This window comes from Lissotriton helveticus, chromosome 10, assembly GCF_964261635.1.
Source record: "Lissotriton helveticus chromosome 10, aLisHel1.1, whole genome shotgun sequence".
Lineage (NCBI taxonomy): Eukaryota > Metazoa > Chordata > Amphibia > Caudata > Salamandridae > Lissotriton > Lissotriton helveticus.
This window is the reverse complement of record NC_136071.1, coordinates 933,210,099-933,227,993: the sequence shown is the minus strand read 5'-3', so window position 1 is coordinate 933,227,993 and position 17,895 is coordinate 933,210,099. Positions and strand designations below refer to the sequence as shown.

General features: G+C 43.0%; 1 protein-coding gene across 1 annotated transcript in view; it reads left to right on the top strand.

The window, feature by feature from the left end:
• The window catches only part of DBF4 (DBF4-CDC7 kinase regulatory subunit), a 260,182-nt gene that overhangs the window by 36,188 nt on the left and 206,099 nt on the right, over positions 1-17,895 (top strand). The window contains exons 5-7 of the mRNA XM_078663591.1: positions 3,372-3,422; positions 6,343-6,412; positions 13,363-13,436. Of these exons, the coding sequence (XP_078519717.1) occupies positions 3,372-3,422; positions 6,343-6,412; positions 13,363-13,436 (195 nt within the window). The remainder of the gene's footprint in view (positions 1-3,371; positions 3,423-6,342; positions 6,413-13,362; positions 13,437-17,895) is intronic.

The window sequence follows — 17,895 nt, the reverse complement described above, 5'->3', positions numbered from 1 at the left end:
TGGGACCAAGTCTTATTCTTCCATTCCTAGGTGAGCAACATTCAGATTTACCTGTTTTCAGCCTAATTAAGAATTTTCCCTCTTATATTTAAGACCCTTGATTCTACTAAGTGACCTAGAGCTGAACAGTCAATAGTCTCTGTGACTCCCAACAATGGTTCCAGCCATCCAGTGAACACTTAACCTCTCATTCTTTAGCACCTCTATCACATTTGAGCCCCTTATTTCATGAGCACTTAATCCAGCCTCCTCCGCAACCTACGCTCGGCTATCAAGGTGAAAGAAGTCTCCAGGTATTATTATTATTAAATGAAATTTGTAGGTAGCGCAACTAAACCCGTAGGCATCAAGGCGCTGATGATGGTAAACGGAAAGCTCAGAAATCACCTAAAGAGAAATTATGGATAGGCTTCTTGAAATAACCAGGTCTTAAGGGCGTTACGGAACAGAGTGTGGGAGGAGATCACCTTGAGGTAGTTGGGGAGTGTATTCCAGAGTCTAGGTGCAAGGAAGCAGAAGGACCTTCCGCCCCATCTTGCCTTGACTATACGAGGAACAACTAGCAGGCTTTTGCTGGAAGAGCGAAGTGCTCTACCAGGGGTATAATAGGCCACCAGAGCGCGAATAGCCTCCGGTCCGGACTCATTGAGGGCACGGTGTGTAAGGCATAAGGCCTTAAAATTAATCCTCGCCTGCATGGGGAGCCAGTGCAGCTTTTTTCTGATGGTCGTGCCCGAGGAGCGTTTGGGGGCACCCACAACAAACCAGGCAGCCGCATTCTGCACAGTCTGGAGGCGATGGACCAGACCATTGCTAATGCCAAGGTAAAGTGCATTGCAATAGTCCAGTCTGGAAGCAATGAGCGCCATTACTGCCTGTTTGCGTGACTGAGGGGAAAGATAATGAATAATTTTTCTTAAGATCCTCAGAGCATTGCAACAGGTGGACACAGTCCTGCTGACCTGCTTGTCTAGCGAAAGAGTAGTGTCCAGAATGACCCCAAGATTGCGGGCAAATAGGGACGGCAAGGGGCAGGTGCCTAGCACAGAAGGCCACCAGTCCATGGACCAGATCTCACTTTTGCCCCCAAAAATGAGGACCTCCGTTTTATCCCCATTAAGCTTGAGGAAGTTCTCAACCATCCATCCGGCGACCGCCTCCATGCAGTTTTTAAAGTTAAGAGCAGTTATGCTCGCAGATTGAGAAATGGAGGTCATAATCTGCGTATCGTCGGCGTAGGAGAGAACTTCTAGCCCAAAGGATCTTATAAGCCTGGCGAGTGGGGCAACATAGACATTAAAAAGCGTCGGGCTCAGTGAGGAGCCCTGAGGGACCCCACACTTCACAGCCTTAATGGGTGACATATACTCGCCTAGCTTCACCGTTTGCTTCCGTTGGTCGAGGAAGGATGTTAGGAGGCTGAGAGCAGAACCCTTGACTCCAAGCTCACTGAGTCGGCTGGCCAGAATGGTAGGCGACAGGGTGTCGAAAGCAGCCGTAAGGTCAAGTAACACCAGTAAGGTGGTCTAACCGGTGTCGACCTTAGAACCGATGCTGTCGACAACCACTGTGAGCGCCGACTCAGTGCTGTGAGTACTCCGGAAACCGTGCTGTGAAGGATCAAGGGAGTTGGAACTGTCAAGGAAAACGCTCAGATGGAGGTTGAGATGAGCCTCTAAGAGTTTAGCAGGGGCAGGGAGAAGGGAAATGGGACGAAAGTTATTTAGTATCCCAGGGTCCAGAGTAGGTTTTTTTCAACAGAGGCTTGACAATGGCCATTTTCCAAGAGAGGGGATAAGTCCCCTCTGAAATGGCCAGATTCATAACCTCCATCAAAGGGGGCAGAATAGTCTGTCTACAATCTTTAAGGACCTTTAAGGGGCATGGGTCTAACGGTGACCCGGACTTTAGCTTGTCCAGCAGCGTGTTGAGATATATAGGAGTGATGGGAGGAAACTGGGAGAGGGAATGGGAAGGGGCAGGAGCTTGGTCTTCCGAAATAAAAGTCGGGGAGGTGGCAGGTAGGGAACTGGAGTTAAGGATTTCTAGGTCTGTGTAAATGTCCGAAATCTTCTCATGGAAAAATGTAGAGATCTGGTCACACAGTGCCTGGGAGGCTGTAATAGGGTCAGGAGTCTGAATAAGGGAAAGATTATCCACTATCTTAAACAGATCACTAGGAGATTTGAGCGAGGACGTAAGCTTGAAGTAGTGGGCCTGTTTTTCTGTGAGGACCGCAGCTTTATAACCTTTGAGAAGGAATGTATGTTTTCCCTTCTCTACGGGGTCTGGAAATATATTCAGTCACTTCCCACATAAAACACAAGTTGGATGCATCAACTATTGGCTCAGTTTCTAATCTATGTGAGTGGCAGAGAGTAGAGGATATAGCCTAATGACTAGGAACTGGTCTGTTGGACAACCCACCTCTGCTTACCAAAATTCCACGCCCATCAGATGCTCTGCATATTTCTAGGCTGTCTGCATCATATAAAGACAATATCCCTACAATTCCGTCAGCAATCTCCCACAGCACAACTCTAGCAGCCCACTTCGCTCTGCTGACCGCAACCTTCAAAAAGACCTATGCCATGTGAAGAAATAAATGTTTTTTTTCCTGCATGTTCTGTGTGAATACCTAAGAAGCATCAATGTTTTAAGCATATTTCTATCTCTCACAAGCATTGAACCAAGAAACCTTAAAATTAGAATCCAACAGATAGCTAAGAGAAAAGTCTGTGCTTGGTATGGTATGCTTGTAGAAAAGTGTAGAGACTGTTAGGCCATTTCCCAGTTCATACCCTTTCATCCTGACATTGAGTAACCTCAACAGAACAACATAAGCCGACTTCCAGGTCTTTAAACATCTAATGCCATAATAGTTCTTCACATATCAGTCTACTGTTACTGTAATCTGCAATGATGCTGATAAATTCAAAATACCTTATTGAGCCTGTCATTTGTCTTTTGGCCTAGACACAGAGGCCATGCCTCAGTCATTTTTACATTCCATTGTCCAACCGTGAAGCTAAAATAACGTGGTTGATGCCTTTTGTTGCTGCTTTGGGTGCAGCTATCTGTGTTCCAGGTGGGTCTATGAGTACTTTAACATTAAATACATGCTTAGGTTTATTGAATGGTTGAGCATTGAGTTGGGTGATGGCAGGATCAGTTATTGTAGAACACAGATGGTAGGAATATTTGTATACATGAGTTAACAATTGCTCTGATGTTACTATTGATAAATACAAAGGGAAATATTAGGTGTTTCTTCAAAGCCTGGTCTGTGATATATTGATGCATGAGATGTTATATTGTGTTGTAGATTGAAAGAAGATCTTAACAAACTATTTAAACATGGTCTTTTTTAGGCACGGATAAGCAGAGGAAAATCGTTGGTGGAAAAAGTCATCAAAGAGCAAGTAGGTTGATCGTAATGTTTTACTGCTTGTTTGGGTGACATCTGAAAACAAATTTCCATTAAAATGTGGAAAGGTAAATATTTTAGAATCCTGCCCACAAATGTGTCTGTCAAACATATGTATCTTACCTGTGTGAATACCTTGCCAAAATCACCTGTATCATAGTTATTCTATTATTTTGTCATCCATTTCTGTTGAAAGCAGCCTTAAATATGTTTTGACAAATTGTACAGTTCTGTTTGCTGTTTTATTTTGATCAATAACTTATTAGACTGATGTTGATCAGTCTCAAGATTTAAATTGTTGGGCCTTAATGCATTACGTTTTTGAGAACTTCCTTATCCATCTGTTGTCCATTTCAATTACAGCGCCTGTCATAAAGTATGCACCCTCAAATTAGTAATAGTTCTTACAGTGAGTTGAGGTTTGTTAGCACAAATGGTTGCACTGAGTAGAGTGTATGAAATGTCGTAATATATTTTCATTATTCCACCTCGTGTTTCCCACCCAATAAAAATGTATGTATGTTGAAGAGATTAGTGTTCCTATCTTACTTTCTGTTGATCTGTTCCACTGCTATCAGAACTGCATTTCTTTGCACACCCTTCCACTGCCCTGTGACATAAATGGGTCTTTCCAACATCCCCCAAAAAATGAAAATTCTATACTCGGTTGGCTCTACCATTAGAGAGGGATAAGGGACTGGTAAGAATTGCTACTGCATGATTTTGTATTGATGTCCAGTATGAGTTTAATAGGTGTCCCCCAAAGAACATGTGTTGATGTGTGCCAGCTTAGAATTTGCAAATCCAGCATTTCTCAGTATCTCTTAGTTTCAGCTCGTGTAGTTGATCAGGAGTCAAATGTAAAAGGTTAATTGTGAAGAATTTTGACTCCATGAGAGATGGGGAAATTTTGTTACGAAAAGAAAGTTTGCCAGTTGTGTGCCAAAAGTCAGTTGTAATATGTCGAAAACTCCTTTGTCAAAATGTTTGTCCCATTTAGCACATATAATTGATTCTTATGGAAGAGGGGGATCAGATAAAAATGTGTAGATTTTAGTAGTGTTATGTCCCAAGCGTTGCCAGAGGGTAAGGATCGTGATTAGGGCCAACTTTTTATAATGCTCAAGTTTAGATAATTTGACTTTAATTCGAAGGAAACTATATACGTTGAGGTTGGTGAGGTTTTGTTTCCTGGCTAGAGATGAAAAGGGCAATGGATCTTGGTTGGTATCGTACAGGTCTTTTATATGCGAGATACCCTTAGAGGCCCATAAGTACGCAATGTCTCAGTCAAGATCAGTGTTGACTTTGGGATTGAGCCATAAGGATGCCCTTCTAGAGTTATTGGTGCCTTAAGTCGTCTCTCTAGTATTTTTAGCGCATGTCATATCAGAAAGAATGTGGTAGAAATGAGGAATGTGGAATTTTGACATCATAAGAAATATCCCCTTATAGATTTTGTAAAAGTAATGATACAACATTGTTTCAATTTGTTCACATTCTGTAGCCAGTCTTCTAGACGTTTGGTCTCTGATTTTTAGTAACAACATTCTTGTTTTTCAGAATTCTGGAGATCCAGCCTAGGAGTTTCCCACTGACGCCATCCACCCCCTCCCCATCCTCATATAGCTATTGTCTAAACACTTGCGCATTAAGGACTTTCTTTTCAAGCAAAAAGTACTGTAGCTTCAATATCTCTAGCTAGAAAATGTTGCCAGCAGTCGGATTTGTGAAGATTATGCTATGCTACTTAGTAGGTGTCCTACAATGCTTTATATTTCGTTTTCTCTAATTTATTAGGACCGGGCTGGTAAGCAATTATCTCTCCCTCATAGTTATTCACAGGCTAACCAAATGCTTACCATTGAAGCAGAGCCTTTATTCTGAACCAAGAACAGTCTGGTTCTGGTGCCCCTCTCTTCCAGAAAAGATCTATTGTCAAACAAAGCCTTGCTTAGGGACCATCTCAGACGTGGATGGAAGAGCTAGCTCTTAAAAAACATTTCAGCGTCTTCAAATAGAGAATTTGATAAATTTCAAACTATGAAAATCGTAATTGTGTTGGGACCTAGAAAAATATTAACTCAAGAAGGTGATTGCTTATGTGTTGACAACAAGTTCATCTTCTATAGTGGCAATTCACAGCTCTCCAAGGATCAGCCAGCCCCTTCTCCTCCTTCATTCTAGTAATTGCTCTGGCAGTTTTAGGTTTGCTTTGTAAATTAATGAGCTTACTTTGATCTTATTATATAGACTGAAGTTAAAGTTGCTTCCAATTAGGATATTTTGTTAAATGACTACTAACTGAAATGTTAAATACTAAACGTCCTCAGGGTAATCCCATTTGCAAAGAATGATATTGCCCAAGATTGTGTTGCTGTCAAGGATTGCAACCCCTTTAAGGGCAGCTGTTGCAGAAGGAGGTCCCATCAACTGAAAAACCTGTTTTGCCCCCTATTTCTTAAATGAACACTCTTAATGGTGGTTTATCATTCGTCCCTCTGAGGAGTAGACCATTGCCAACATGTTACACAGTCCAATCTGATGCCAGCATTTGTTTACCTACACATGGCTCTTCAAAATTTTTGAGAACTTTTTATAACAAAGAACTTGTCCACTAAAACATGTTGTTGATTTTGCAGTTTCTAAAAGTAAAGAAATTATCCATTATGTTTCATAAATTCTTTTTTTTAATCCTCACTCTTAATTTTATAAAACACCCCATATTAAACCTCAAAATTATTTCCTACAGCATAAATTGAAATTTCCTCTCTCGAGTTGACAAGGCTATTGTTAGAGATCTTGGCCAGTGCTCATCGCTGTGTAGCTGACCAGATACAACCCCCTTTTGTATCTGAAATACTTTAAAATGTTAAGAATGTAAAATAAGTACAAAACATATTTTTGTTTTACAGGAGATCATACCTGCAAATAGTGTCCTTGCCAACGCTTTGTCATGGGGTGTAAAAGTGATTCATGTTGATGGTATGTAGCTTAAGTAGCATGGGTAAAAAGCATGAATTGTTTGTACTTGATTAAAGATTTATAGGAAAACATGTATGTATTGTTTTCAGGACCAAGTATAAATATTCTTATTTTTAAATGTGAGTGATCTGTAAACAAAATGTCTGCAATCTCTGGATGTGGTTGTTTCAAAGCATTACTATATGTTAGGTGCATGATATACGTAAATATATGGGTCTGTGTCTTGCTAATTCTCATAAGCTTAACCTGAAAAGTCACCCAAAACTCTGTGCATCACAGATTTGTCCCAATATATGACACCATCGAAATAAAGATATTGTTCATATAGTGCTTTTACATTGAAATGATAACCTAAGCAATTCAGTGAAAGAAATCACTGCTAAAGTGATATGATCCCAGATCCAAACCTAATAATGCCTGAAATTAACCAGAATCGGTCTGCTACACAGACCTCGACTTTCAACACACAATGAAAACCATTACTCATCCACAAATGGACTGTACGTAAATGCTCAATATTTACACCTGTAAACAACTGTAGTTAACAGTGCAACATTGTGTATTAACACATTCACACAAAGAAATTCTACTGTACCCATAGTGATGTCATTAGTTATGTGATATGTAATGTTACCATTGAGGTAATTTTTCATGACATCTAGGAGATCATGAGCAGTCCTAAAGCTTTCATGAGGGGTGTTGCAAACTGATAAAGTTAACTTATTAATCAGAGAGTGTACCATTGGAGGGAAGTGCGTGCGTGTGTGTGTGTGTGTGTGTGTGTGTGTGTGTGTGTCGTTCCCAGACACAGAGCAAGTCAAAGGTAATTTCTGTTTGAATCTGGGGGAGCAGAGGGGGGGGGGGGGGGGGGGTTCCAATCTTATATTTGATTTGGCCCTAACACTTTTGAGAGTTCAAGCGAGGATTTGTTTCTGTTCTAGCTATCTTGGTTTGTTGGTGTCGTACGTAACAGACCCTGTTGTAAAACACTCTCAGGCTTCTACGAGCCATTTAGGAATAGCTGTGACAGGGTGCATGTGATCAGTATATGATAATCCCAAGCCTAGACAGCCTTTTGTAAATCATTCTCCATTATGAAAGAGGGAGCAGGAATACTTGATGTAAGAACTTCTTTATGTGCGACTCTAGTTGTAGGTTGGAGAATAAAGTGTCTGTAATTTAGCTTCTTTTAAAGCGTTTAGAGAGATACCTCTGGGTTTAGAAATCGGCAAGATGTCCACATTAGTTTGGAGAAGGAGAAGTTTTAGATTCCTTTGATACATCATTATATGTATTATGGGTATGCAGCTGTTCTAAGTTATTTGTGGAATCAGTGGTGATGTGCAGGCGAGTATCCCCCCTCATACAAATAAGAGATTCCTAGAACATCCAAAAACTCTTGGTTGACTGCATGTAGATTAAGTTCACTGAGAGCAATAGTGAAACCCAGTAGGCTTAGTATGAAACCTTGGTTGTAGGTGGGATTTTGCCTTCACAGTGCGTACGTTAGATTCACTTCATTTTCACTGTGGCACTAGTCTTTGAGCCTGTATTGCACTACCCACTAGACATACTCCCCTTATTGCATTATGCCTTGCATTGGCTATACCCCCCTTATTGTATTATGCATGGCTATTCGCAATTATATTGGTTATTACCCACCCGCCCTCTCTAATTTTTTATCTTCTTTTTCTTTTTCCTCTCTTCTCTCACCCCCCCACCCCCTTTGGTTTACCTGCCCCCTCTCCTTCCCTTGTCCCCCACTTTTGCATAATTCTTTGCCTTATTCAGGCTATCTCTCGGGCATATAGATCTCCCTGTCCTGATGATGATGATCCCCCTATTTTAGTTGGGAATCGACACATCGTCGACACTCAAACCTTCACTCCAATAAGTTTATTACGATCTATATGGAGCACAAGATGTTTCTCACACTGTGACTGTTGTAAATATGTATTGTTGAAAGTCACCATAGATGCAAATGCCTGAGGTCTGGAAAGATGTTGACTTCCATACCCTGTCCTTTGTACCCACTGTATTGTAATCATATTGTGTTCCTCCGGTTCTTTTCGTGGATGTTTAAATAAATACAATTCTTTCCATTTGGATTTATAACAACACAGCCCTAATTGTAGTTCGGTGCTCATGACTTCATGTTCCTTTGGTAGTGACCACTGTTTCTTGTAATATAGTAGTAGGTGAGATTTAAGGCATCTCGATAAGTTACTCCAAAGGAAATTGAAGTCTCCATTATACTTGTTAAATTTTTCTGTAAATGAAGAGGTGGATCCATGTTTAGATGTAACTGTTTTTGTGTATGTTGGTGGGCATTGGAAGGCGGATGAGGATGGTCTGGGCTTTCGGTGAAATGTCGGGTTATTGTAGTGGACAAATACCACTCCACACACAGCCTGATATTTTAGGAGGGGTGTCTGGATAGGAACATTGAGTAACCATCTGATATGAGAATGTAACAGACAGATTTAGAGTATATAGTGAGCCATGTATCTGTGGAGTAGACTGTCCAATTTACTGGTCCCTTTTTTAGGTCGAGGACCGAAGGCTGCGCTTGCGCAGTCTCCGGTGGGAGATTTAATGATTTAGAGTACGGGGCTTGAACCCGCCTCTCTCTTCCATTGGCTGGCTCCCTAAACGGAGGCCAGCCATTGGATGAGAGGGCCATCACTCAAGCCCCGTCTCTTTCGGATTCCGGGGCGTGTTTTTTTGCGTTCTTTCGACTGTGACGTCATCCGTCACTCGGAACGCCAAAAACACGCCCCCGAATCTGAAATTTTCGGAAGTTTGCGGCCGCCATTTTTTTGGGGGTGCCGTTTTTCTTGTTTTCTGTGTTGTGCGCTAAAATGGCTAGTTGTTTTTGGGAGCAGTGTCGGCTAAATTGTCCGGAGAAAGTACATTTAAAAAGTCACGACTTCATGTTGCTAATTTATTAGTGTCGCTGATTTGCCGACATCTCTCTTAATAATAATACCCACTCAACTAATTCATCTTTGTTTCCAAAAGCCACAATAACGTTAAATTAAAACGCAGCCTTTGCCTCGGATAAAAAATACATAGGTCTTGGGGCGGCACATACATTTCTCTGGGCGTTAGTCATCAGACATAAAATAAATAGGTAGATTGCGGGAATTAGTTAACGTTAACTGGGCTGTCGCTAATACAAATAGGCCCTCGCTGATTGGCCGAGGCGCCGGGCCTGCACTGGCAGCGTGGCCTTTGTTGTCATCTCCAGCTCCAAGACGGTAATCGCTGAGGGCTTGTGAGGGAAGCGGAGCTCCATGGGAGGAGTTCCCCCTTTTAATATACACATCACCGCAAATACAGGATTTAGGGAAACATTTCCCAGGTAGGAAGCGATTTCTAATTGGCAGCTTTACAAATACAAATGTTAGCGCCTCTGTACATGCTTCGTAGATTCTGTTTGTCTGTTTTTTTTCTCCTCAAGGCAGTGCTTTAGAATTCGTGTTTTTCCGAAAATGCAGTTTTTTGTACTTTTGCAAATGGAAAGAATCGCAACAGTTGTGTTATTGTGCCATAGTGTATATAAAGAGTTTTGTTCGAATTCATCGTACCTACTGATGCATTCTAGCTTTGCGATAGTTACTTTAAACTTTGGCTGGGGGATGGTGTTGCAGCTTGCATGCACACGAGGAAACGTGGAGCGATGTTTGTCCGCCATCAGCACAGTTATTTTTATGAGTAGTTATGTAGACGTGCTTCTTGTTGAACGTTATACAAACAAAAATGGTGCACATGTTTCGTAAGTTTACCGCATCAGTCTGGTGTCTTATTAATGCATTTCAAGCACATGTGGTATAATGTTGCTTTTAAGGAAACATTTGCTGTTTTTGGACGGAGAGAAGCGCGCACAAATTATTATTGAACCTAAAGCCTATTCAGACTAAAATGCTGATCTCCTGTGAAATATGCATCCAATTTAGGTCCCATGACATGATTTGCAGTCTTTTTGTGCTCCTGTCCGCGCCCTCGTTAAGAAGATCGTATTTCTTGAACTGATACATGAAACCCCTATGGAGGCACCCTGTTGAGCTCCGTAACAACCGATTGGATTTTCTGATAATTATTTCATGTGCAAAGTTACTGTGCTATACACTATTTGATTTGAACAACCAGTCTAAAAGAAAATGTGCTTTATAACGATTGTTAATTTAGTTTGTAGTGTTGCACAACATTATCCTACCTCTTGTCAGCTGAGTGTGTTCATTGACTTGTTTTCTCAAAGTACCTCCAGCTATACTTGACTACTCATATACGCTATTTCAAGGGTTTTCAGTAAACTCTAGACTTTCTGGAGGTTTTTGCTTATAAACACGTGTTAATAGCACCGTTGACGTCTCTGATTAATTACTGTGTATGAAACCGTTGTTTTTGAGTGCTGAAATTCTGCCTGATGAAAATTAAAACTTCAGTTAACTTTTCTGAGAAGTACTGTACGTTTATCCACAAATCCCTGTTGGTAGCAGTGGTTAAAAACAGCTGCACTTACTGTCTTAGAACTCATTTTCAGACCGGTCTTGGAAATAATGCTGCATCCTATGTGGGCATGACTCACCCTCCCAATGGACTTGCATTTCAAAACGCTTTTGCTTGGTATGAATTGTAGATGTGAGACCATGTTTATGATGTTGTTTTGTAGCTCCATACCAAACTTTTGTAGTTATGCTCCCAGTGCCTTTTAAGGTGTGGTCACACTTGTTCTCACATGTCTCATGTTGGCATGTTTTCAAGCAGCGATTTTGCTGTCCGAAATTCATTTTTTTCCCAAGGACTACTTATGAGAGATTTAATTTAGTCTGGGATGTAAAGGGAGCCCACTGGCTGTGCTTGCTCCCTGGCCCCTGGCTGTGCTTGCTTCCCTGCCCCCTGGCTGTGCTTGCTTCCCTGCCCCCTGGCTGTGCTTGCTTCCCTGCCCCCTGGCTGTGCTGGCTTCCCTGCCCCCTGGCTGTGCTTGCTTCCTTGCCCCCTGGCTGTGCTTGCTTCCCTGCCCCCTGGCTGTGCTTGCTTCCCTGCCCCCTGGCTGTGCTTGCTTCCCTGCCCCCTGGCTGTGCTTGCTTCCCTGCCCCTGGCTGTGCTTGCTTCCCTGCCCCCTGGCTGTGCTTGCTTCCCTGCCCCCTGGCTGTGCTTGCTTCCCTGCCCCCTGGCTGTGCTTGCTTCCCTGCCCCCTGGCTGTGCTTGCTCCCCTGCCCCCTGGCTGTGCTTGCTCCCCTGCCCCCTGGCTGTGCTTGCTCCCCTGCCCCCTGGCTGTGCTTGCTCCCCTGCCCCCTGGCTGTGCTTGCTCCCCTGCCCCCTGGCTGTGCTTGCTCCCCTGCCCCCTGGCTGTGCCTGCTCCCCTGCCCCCTGGCTGTGCCTGCTCCCCTGCCCCCTGGCTGTGCCTGCTCCCCTGCCCCCTGGCTGTGCCTGCTCCCCTGCCCCCTGGCTGTGCCTGCTCCCCTGCCCCCTGGCTGTGCTTGCTCCCCTGCCCCCTGGCTGTGCTTGCTCCCCTGCCCCCTGGCTGTGCTTGCTCCCCTGCCCCCTGGCTGTGCTTGCTCCCCTGCCCCCTGGCAGTGCTTGCTCCCCTGCCCTCTGGCTGTGCTTGCTTCCCTGCCCCCTCGCTGTGTGTGGCTCTGGGGGTGTGTGTGTGTGTGGCTCTGGGGGTGTGTGTGTGTGTGGCTCTGTGTGTGTGTGTGTGTGTGTGGCTCTGGGTGTGTGTGTGGCTCTGGGTGTGTGTGTGGCTCTGGGTGTGTGTGTGTGGGCTCTGGGTGTGTGTGTGTGGGCTCTGGGTGTGTGTGTGTGGGCTCTGGGTGTGTGTGTGGGCTCTGGGTGTGTGTGTGGGCTCTGGGTGTGTGTGTGGGCTCTGGGTGGGTGTGTGTGTGGCTCTGGGTGGGTGTGTGTGTGGCTCTGGGTGTGTGTGTGGGCTCTGGGTGGGTGTGTGGGCTCTGGGTGTGTGTGAGTGGGCTCTGGGTGTGTGTGTGTGGGCTCTGGGTGTGTGTGTGTGGGCTCTGGGTGTGTGTGTGTGGGCTCTGGGTGTGTGTGTGTGTGGGCTCTGGGTGTGTGTGTGTGTGGGCTCTGTGTGTGTGTGTTGGCTCTGGGTGTGTGTGTGTGGCTCTGGGTTTGTGTGTGGCTCTGTGTGTGTGTGTGGGGGCTCTGGGTGTGTGTGTGGGCTCTATGTGTGTGTGGGCTCTAGGTGTGTGTGGGCTCTGGGTGTGTGGGGGGCTCTGGGTGTGTGGGGGGGGCTCTGGGTGTGTGGGGGGCTCTGGGTGTGTGGGGGGCCTCTGTGTGTGGGGGGCCTCTGTGTGTGTGGGGCTCTGTGTGTGTGGGGGGGGGGCTCTGTGTGTGTGTGGGGGGGGCTCTGTGTGTGTGGGGGGGCTTTGTGTGTTTCTGTTGGGGGCTCTGTGTGTGTGGGGGGCTCTGTGTGTGTGGGGGGGGAGGGCTCTGTGTGTGTGTGGGGACTCTGTGTGTGTGGCTCTGTGTGTGTGGCTCTGTGTGTGTGTGTCTGTGGCTCTGTGTGTGTGGGTGGCTATGTGTGTGTGTGTGGGTAGCTTTGTGTGTGTGGCTCTGTGTGGGTGTAAATGCAATAGGTCATGCATTTGCGAGCGATTAAGCTATTGGCATTGTAAATGACAATGCCATTTATTTAACAATGAAACTATTGGCAATGTAAATGACAATGCCATTTATTTATGATTAAAAAAAATGTCATGAGCATGTCATGAGCAATGCCAATAGCTCTACCTTTAATAATGCCGAGACCATTGCATTGTAAATGCTTGTTTACTGCTGTATCATTGAATACTGTTGATTGACCAGATTTTGAGTTAGAATACAACTATTCCAATGTTGGTTGGATTATGTTGGAGAATATACATTTATCAACTGAAACATCAAGTCTCATTTAAAACAGTATGTATATAAATGTTTCCTCCTCTTTATAGATGTTAAAAGTTATATTGAACAAAAGAAGGGGTGTGCTAACATCAAGAAACCAGCCCCTGCCGTCAAGGATGTTGTAAGTACGCCTTCTAAATGAAATAATTGAATCATTTACATTTGCAATAACAAGTTAAATCCAAGCTGGTTGCTACCTGTGTGGTGAGGCGTGTTCCCTGACATCAGCGGTGGAGACTGTGTGGATCAATGACACACTATTCATAGAAGATCAGTGGTGTCTCCTTACCAGGTTATTGGATGACTGAGCAACTGGTTGCAGTTTATTCTGTAGTGCTGTTGCAAGAGCTTTAAATCAATGCCTTAAGACTGACGAGCGGTGACTACTACTTTCTGCAGGGGATGCATGGCTAAAAGTTGTGCGTGCTCCCTGAATGGTGTGTTGCTGGTACCAACTTAGTTAGCAACCATTTGGTTGTGTTTGAAGTGTGGGTGAGGTGGAGACCGGTACCCAAGCCCTGATGAAATTGCCGAAAATAAGTGGCAATGAAACATGTCTGCCTTTCTAACTGAAATGGTCTAACACATGCCGTTCTTTTAAACTGAGTGTGATCACTGCGATCAATAAAGCACGTATACGTGCACGTGAGTCACAACTCATTTTAGCATGGAGAAGCAAGTTTCTTCTTTCTCACCACAGGGTCTGAGTGGCTAAGAATGACATAAGCATCGATATTGCATTCTCTTTCACGTTTTTTTCTTCACCTCTAAAAATTAGGACACTACCTTTTTTCTTTCTTCACGGTAATGAAAGTTACCAATGATGATAATGTGAGCAAACTGGTGAGTACCAAACAGCAGCTCCCTTGGTGATGCTTACGTGAGGTACTTTCTAACCTCTCACTCTTTTTCTAGTTTTGCTCATGAGATGAGGTGTTATTTAGTGTACTGACAAACATTTTATATTTGAACACTGGGAACTCGGTATGACTAGCTTCTTGGCGAAACCAGCTTTTTGGCAGAGATCGTTTCAGACTTCCCCATGTACTCTAAAAAAAGAATAGTGTTCCCTCCTAATCAGTCTTGTGTATTATGGTTTAGTGAGTGAAGGGCGACCTGGTTATTTTTCCATCTTTTGCCCCCCTTTTGTTGATGCTACCTGTGTGCAACCAAAGAAATTTTAGTTGTACTATAAATGAGAGTTGGGCTGGAGTTGGTTTATTCAGTGTGGTCCATGAGATGGAACACTGTTTGGTTGATGGTTATGTAATAACTGGGCAATTTGGGAAAGGTGATTTTTCTTTTAGAAAGATACCTTACTCAATTCTTTGTTTCTACTTTGACCCACTTATTCCTTGCTAAATTCAATGGAGGAGTGTCTGTAAACTTTATAAACCTTCTTCTCCTTTGGGATCTATTGGTCCCGACCTGCACACCCCTGTAGCTCCCTTTAAGGTAGTATTTTGAAGCGACCCTGGACTTGACCGCCTCAGATTTGAGGAAGAAAGAAGAACCAAAGAGCTGTGCAGAACCAGGAAGAAGAGACACCAACTGCTATGGCCCCAGCCCTACCGGCCTGACCCTAATCCGACCTGTTTGGTTACCCAATAACTGGGAAAGTGGGAAAGAATGTGATTTTTCTTTTAGAAGGATACCTTAATCAATCCTTCGTTTCTACGTTGACCCAGTTATTCACTGCTAAGTTCTGAGGAGGGGTGGCTGTAAACTTTACAAACCTTCTTCATCTCTTGCTGGCTTGAGAATGGTAATGAACATTGGCTGTACCAAAGAGGGACCTATAAAGAATAGGCACTTCCTAAAGTGATTTGAGATATAAGCATATCTACAGCCAAGTAGCTTGTTTGATTCCTAATTCATTTCCTCATTTATAGTGTTTGCAACATGACGGTAGTAATCATTTCTGTTGTTATTTGGATTCTAAATGAGTGTAATGTTTTCAATATTCTAATAGTTGCCAATTTACCTGTGTGGGCACCTTCAGTTTGTAGCATGTGTTGGAGACCACACTCTGTGCGCTATCCTGCCATTTTATGTTACTTTTGAAATATAACAAGTTGTTTTATGCAAGACTTGAGGTTTAGTTTTGAGAATGAATCCAAAATCCTTGAAGTTGCAGAAAGTTGAAGTCTACTACCTTACTTTGTTGTTGGTTTTCCACCATTGAGTTTGGAACAAAACAAAAGTTGGGTGTGCTGCTTTGGAGCCTGTTTTGTGACTGGAAAAACTGGATATTGTGCACTTCAGCCAACAACACATTCTTACATCAGCGTACCTGATACTAAACATCTCTTCATCAATGAATGGCAAATCCAACATCCATACATTCTTTGGGACTATGCCAATTTGAATCTTTTGATGTCATAAGAAGTTGGCACAATCTAATTGGCATCAGGGCTATAATCTTTGCATTCCTTGATATGATGAAGAGAGCAGGCATTTGTGTCAGCAGCTTTCTCGAACTGGTATTTCAATATGTGAGCCTTCTGCGACGGCATCAGGCACCTACTTGGAAAAAAAACAAATATCATTAGTAATCACTCTCTGTAAACACTTTTCACTGTACGATCACTGGACACCAAACACAGCCATCTCTTCTGTTTTGTACATGTATGTTATCGGTAAGAGCACTTTGGGATTGTTTAGCTACCTTTTATAGCATCCATCGCATTAGCAATTGATTTGCCAGTGCCTAGAGTAGAGTGTAAATACAAAGCTGCTGCTCTACAAAATCCACTTTTTGTTACTGTATACTTTTCTACTGATTCTGTGGTCATGTATACTGCTCTGAAACGATAACAAATGGCAACAGAATAGTTCCAACCTAGATAAAGAAAATATATGCTTTGAAGCAGCGGATAAAAGATTTGCAGTTGCCCCCCACACGCTGTTGTGTATTGCAAACTCGCAAGCTTTGGTCAGCCACTATTTCCTGTTTAAGTGGGAAAAGATGGAAAAAACGTTTCCAACATCTTTCGGAAGAGAGCAGAGGAAATTGTCACAGAAACAACTTCAACACCAGATGCTCTCAAAATGCGGCACATACATGATGCTGCTGTGTGTATATGTATACACACACACACCATATTTATTTGAATTATCATTATATGTCTCCTTTTATTTGGTCCACAGAAACATGAGGGAATAAAAAAAATTAATAAATTAGAGGATACCAATGGGCCAAGTTTTTGTGTACCCTCTACAGCCACTCCCTTTTTAGCAATGCTAAAAGTATGGCGCAACTAGTCTTCCATAAGACATTCTAATCAGGGTGACTACCCTTAGAGAAGGACAGCAACAGCTAACAAGTGGATATTATTAATGGCACAGAATGTCTACGCCATTAGATTATCAGAGATACCAGCAAATATATCTCAACAAAAGTACAAGATCAACAAACATCCGATATCTCCTCTACTTGGAGAAATGTGCTTACTTTTAAAAGAGGGCATTAGAGGAAATTCCATTACATCAGAAAGATCGGGGCGTCTTCTCCTTGTACTACCGAAGAGGGATGAGACGCTTTGGTTCACTATGTTTTTTGATTACAATGCATATCATTCTCCTAGCCTGATACTGATTTGCTATTTCAGGATAAGTTGCCTGTTTTTTTGTGGACATGAATATTTCTATTTTTAGGTACCTCATCGGTCTTCGTTATTACATTGTTTTTTCTAGATAAAATCTAAGATATATCGAAGAAAACCTGCCCGTAGGGAATTAGATAGGTTACAGCAAAAATCTGTTGTAATCCCATGTCTAGAATTTTTTTTTTCTTTCTAGAGAACCTTCACCCACCAGGGTTGCCCCTAGGCACATGCTTCATCTTTGCGGTTCCTCTATGGATTGAGGCGTGATGTGACTTGCGAATTACGTAGGAGCACATTATATTGTAGAATATGTGTAGTGCAGTGATGTGGAGTGGAAAGGGAAAGAACATTAAAAAAAACGAACTAGTTTGCCACTCTTTTATTCCCGCCCCTAGTTGGTATGGTTAAAAATCAGGGGTTGTTTACTGAAAAGAAACCGGACCATAATGAGTCTGGTTGTCTCAATAAAGGGTTTTTGCCAACCTGTTGCGAGCTGTTCCCCCTAATAGTTCTTCATCAGGACTCCACGGGGTGTAGCCCAGTGTGTACCACTCCTAATGAATCCTGAATAAGGACACAAACCAGGCACACCTAATGCGCACTGTATACATACGGTACTAGTGATTCATCCGTGTCTGTAATTAGAAAGCAAAAAGATATATTAAAAACAGTGACCTGTCAGCCGTGCTGGAAGGGCGCATTACAGGGCTCGAAAAATCAAAATATTGTTACTAGACCTACAGATATAGTAACTTAAAAAATCTACTCGACCTAACTGTAATGCACTTGACCTATGTGAGCAAATGTGACACGTTAACAAGATTTAAAGGCATTATTATTTCTCATTCACCTTGTGAGCAATATAAAAAAACTTTAAATCTTGCTATCTTGTCACATTTGCTCTGCTTTCGTAAACAAATGTCAGTTTGTCTTTCTGCTTGCCTGAAAGGGCGAGGAGGTGGATTTTTCGAG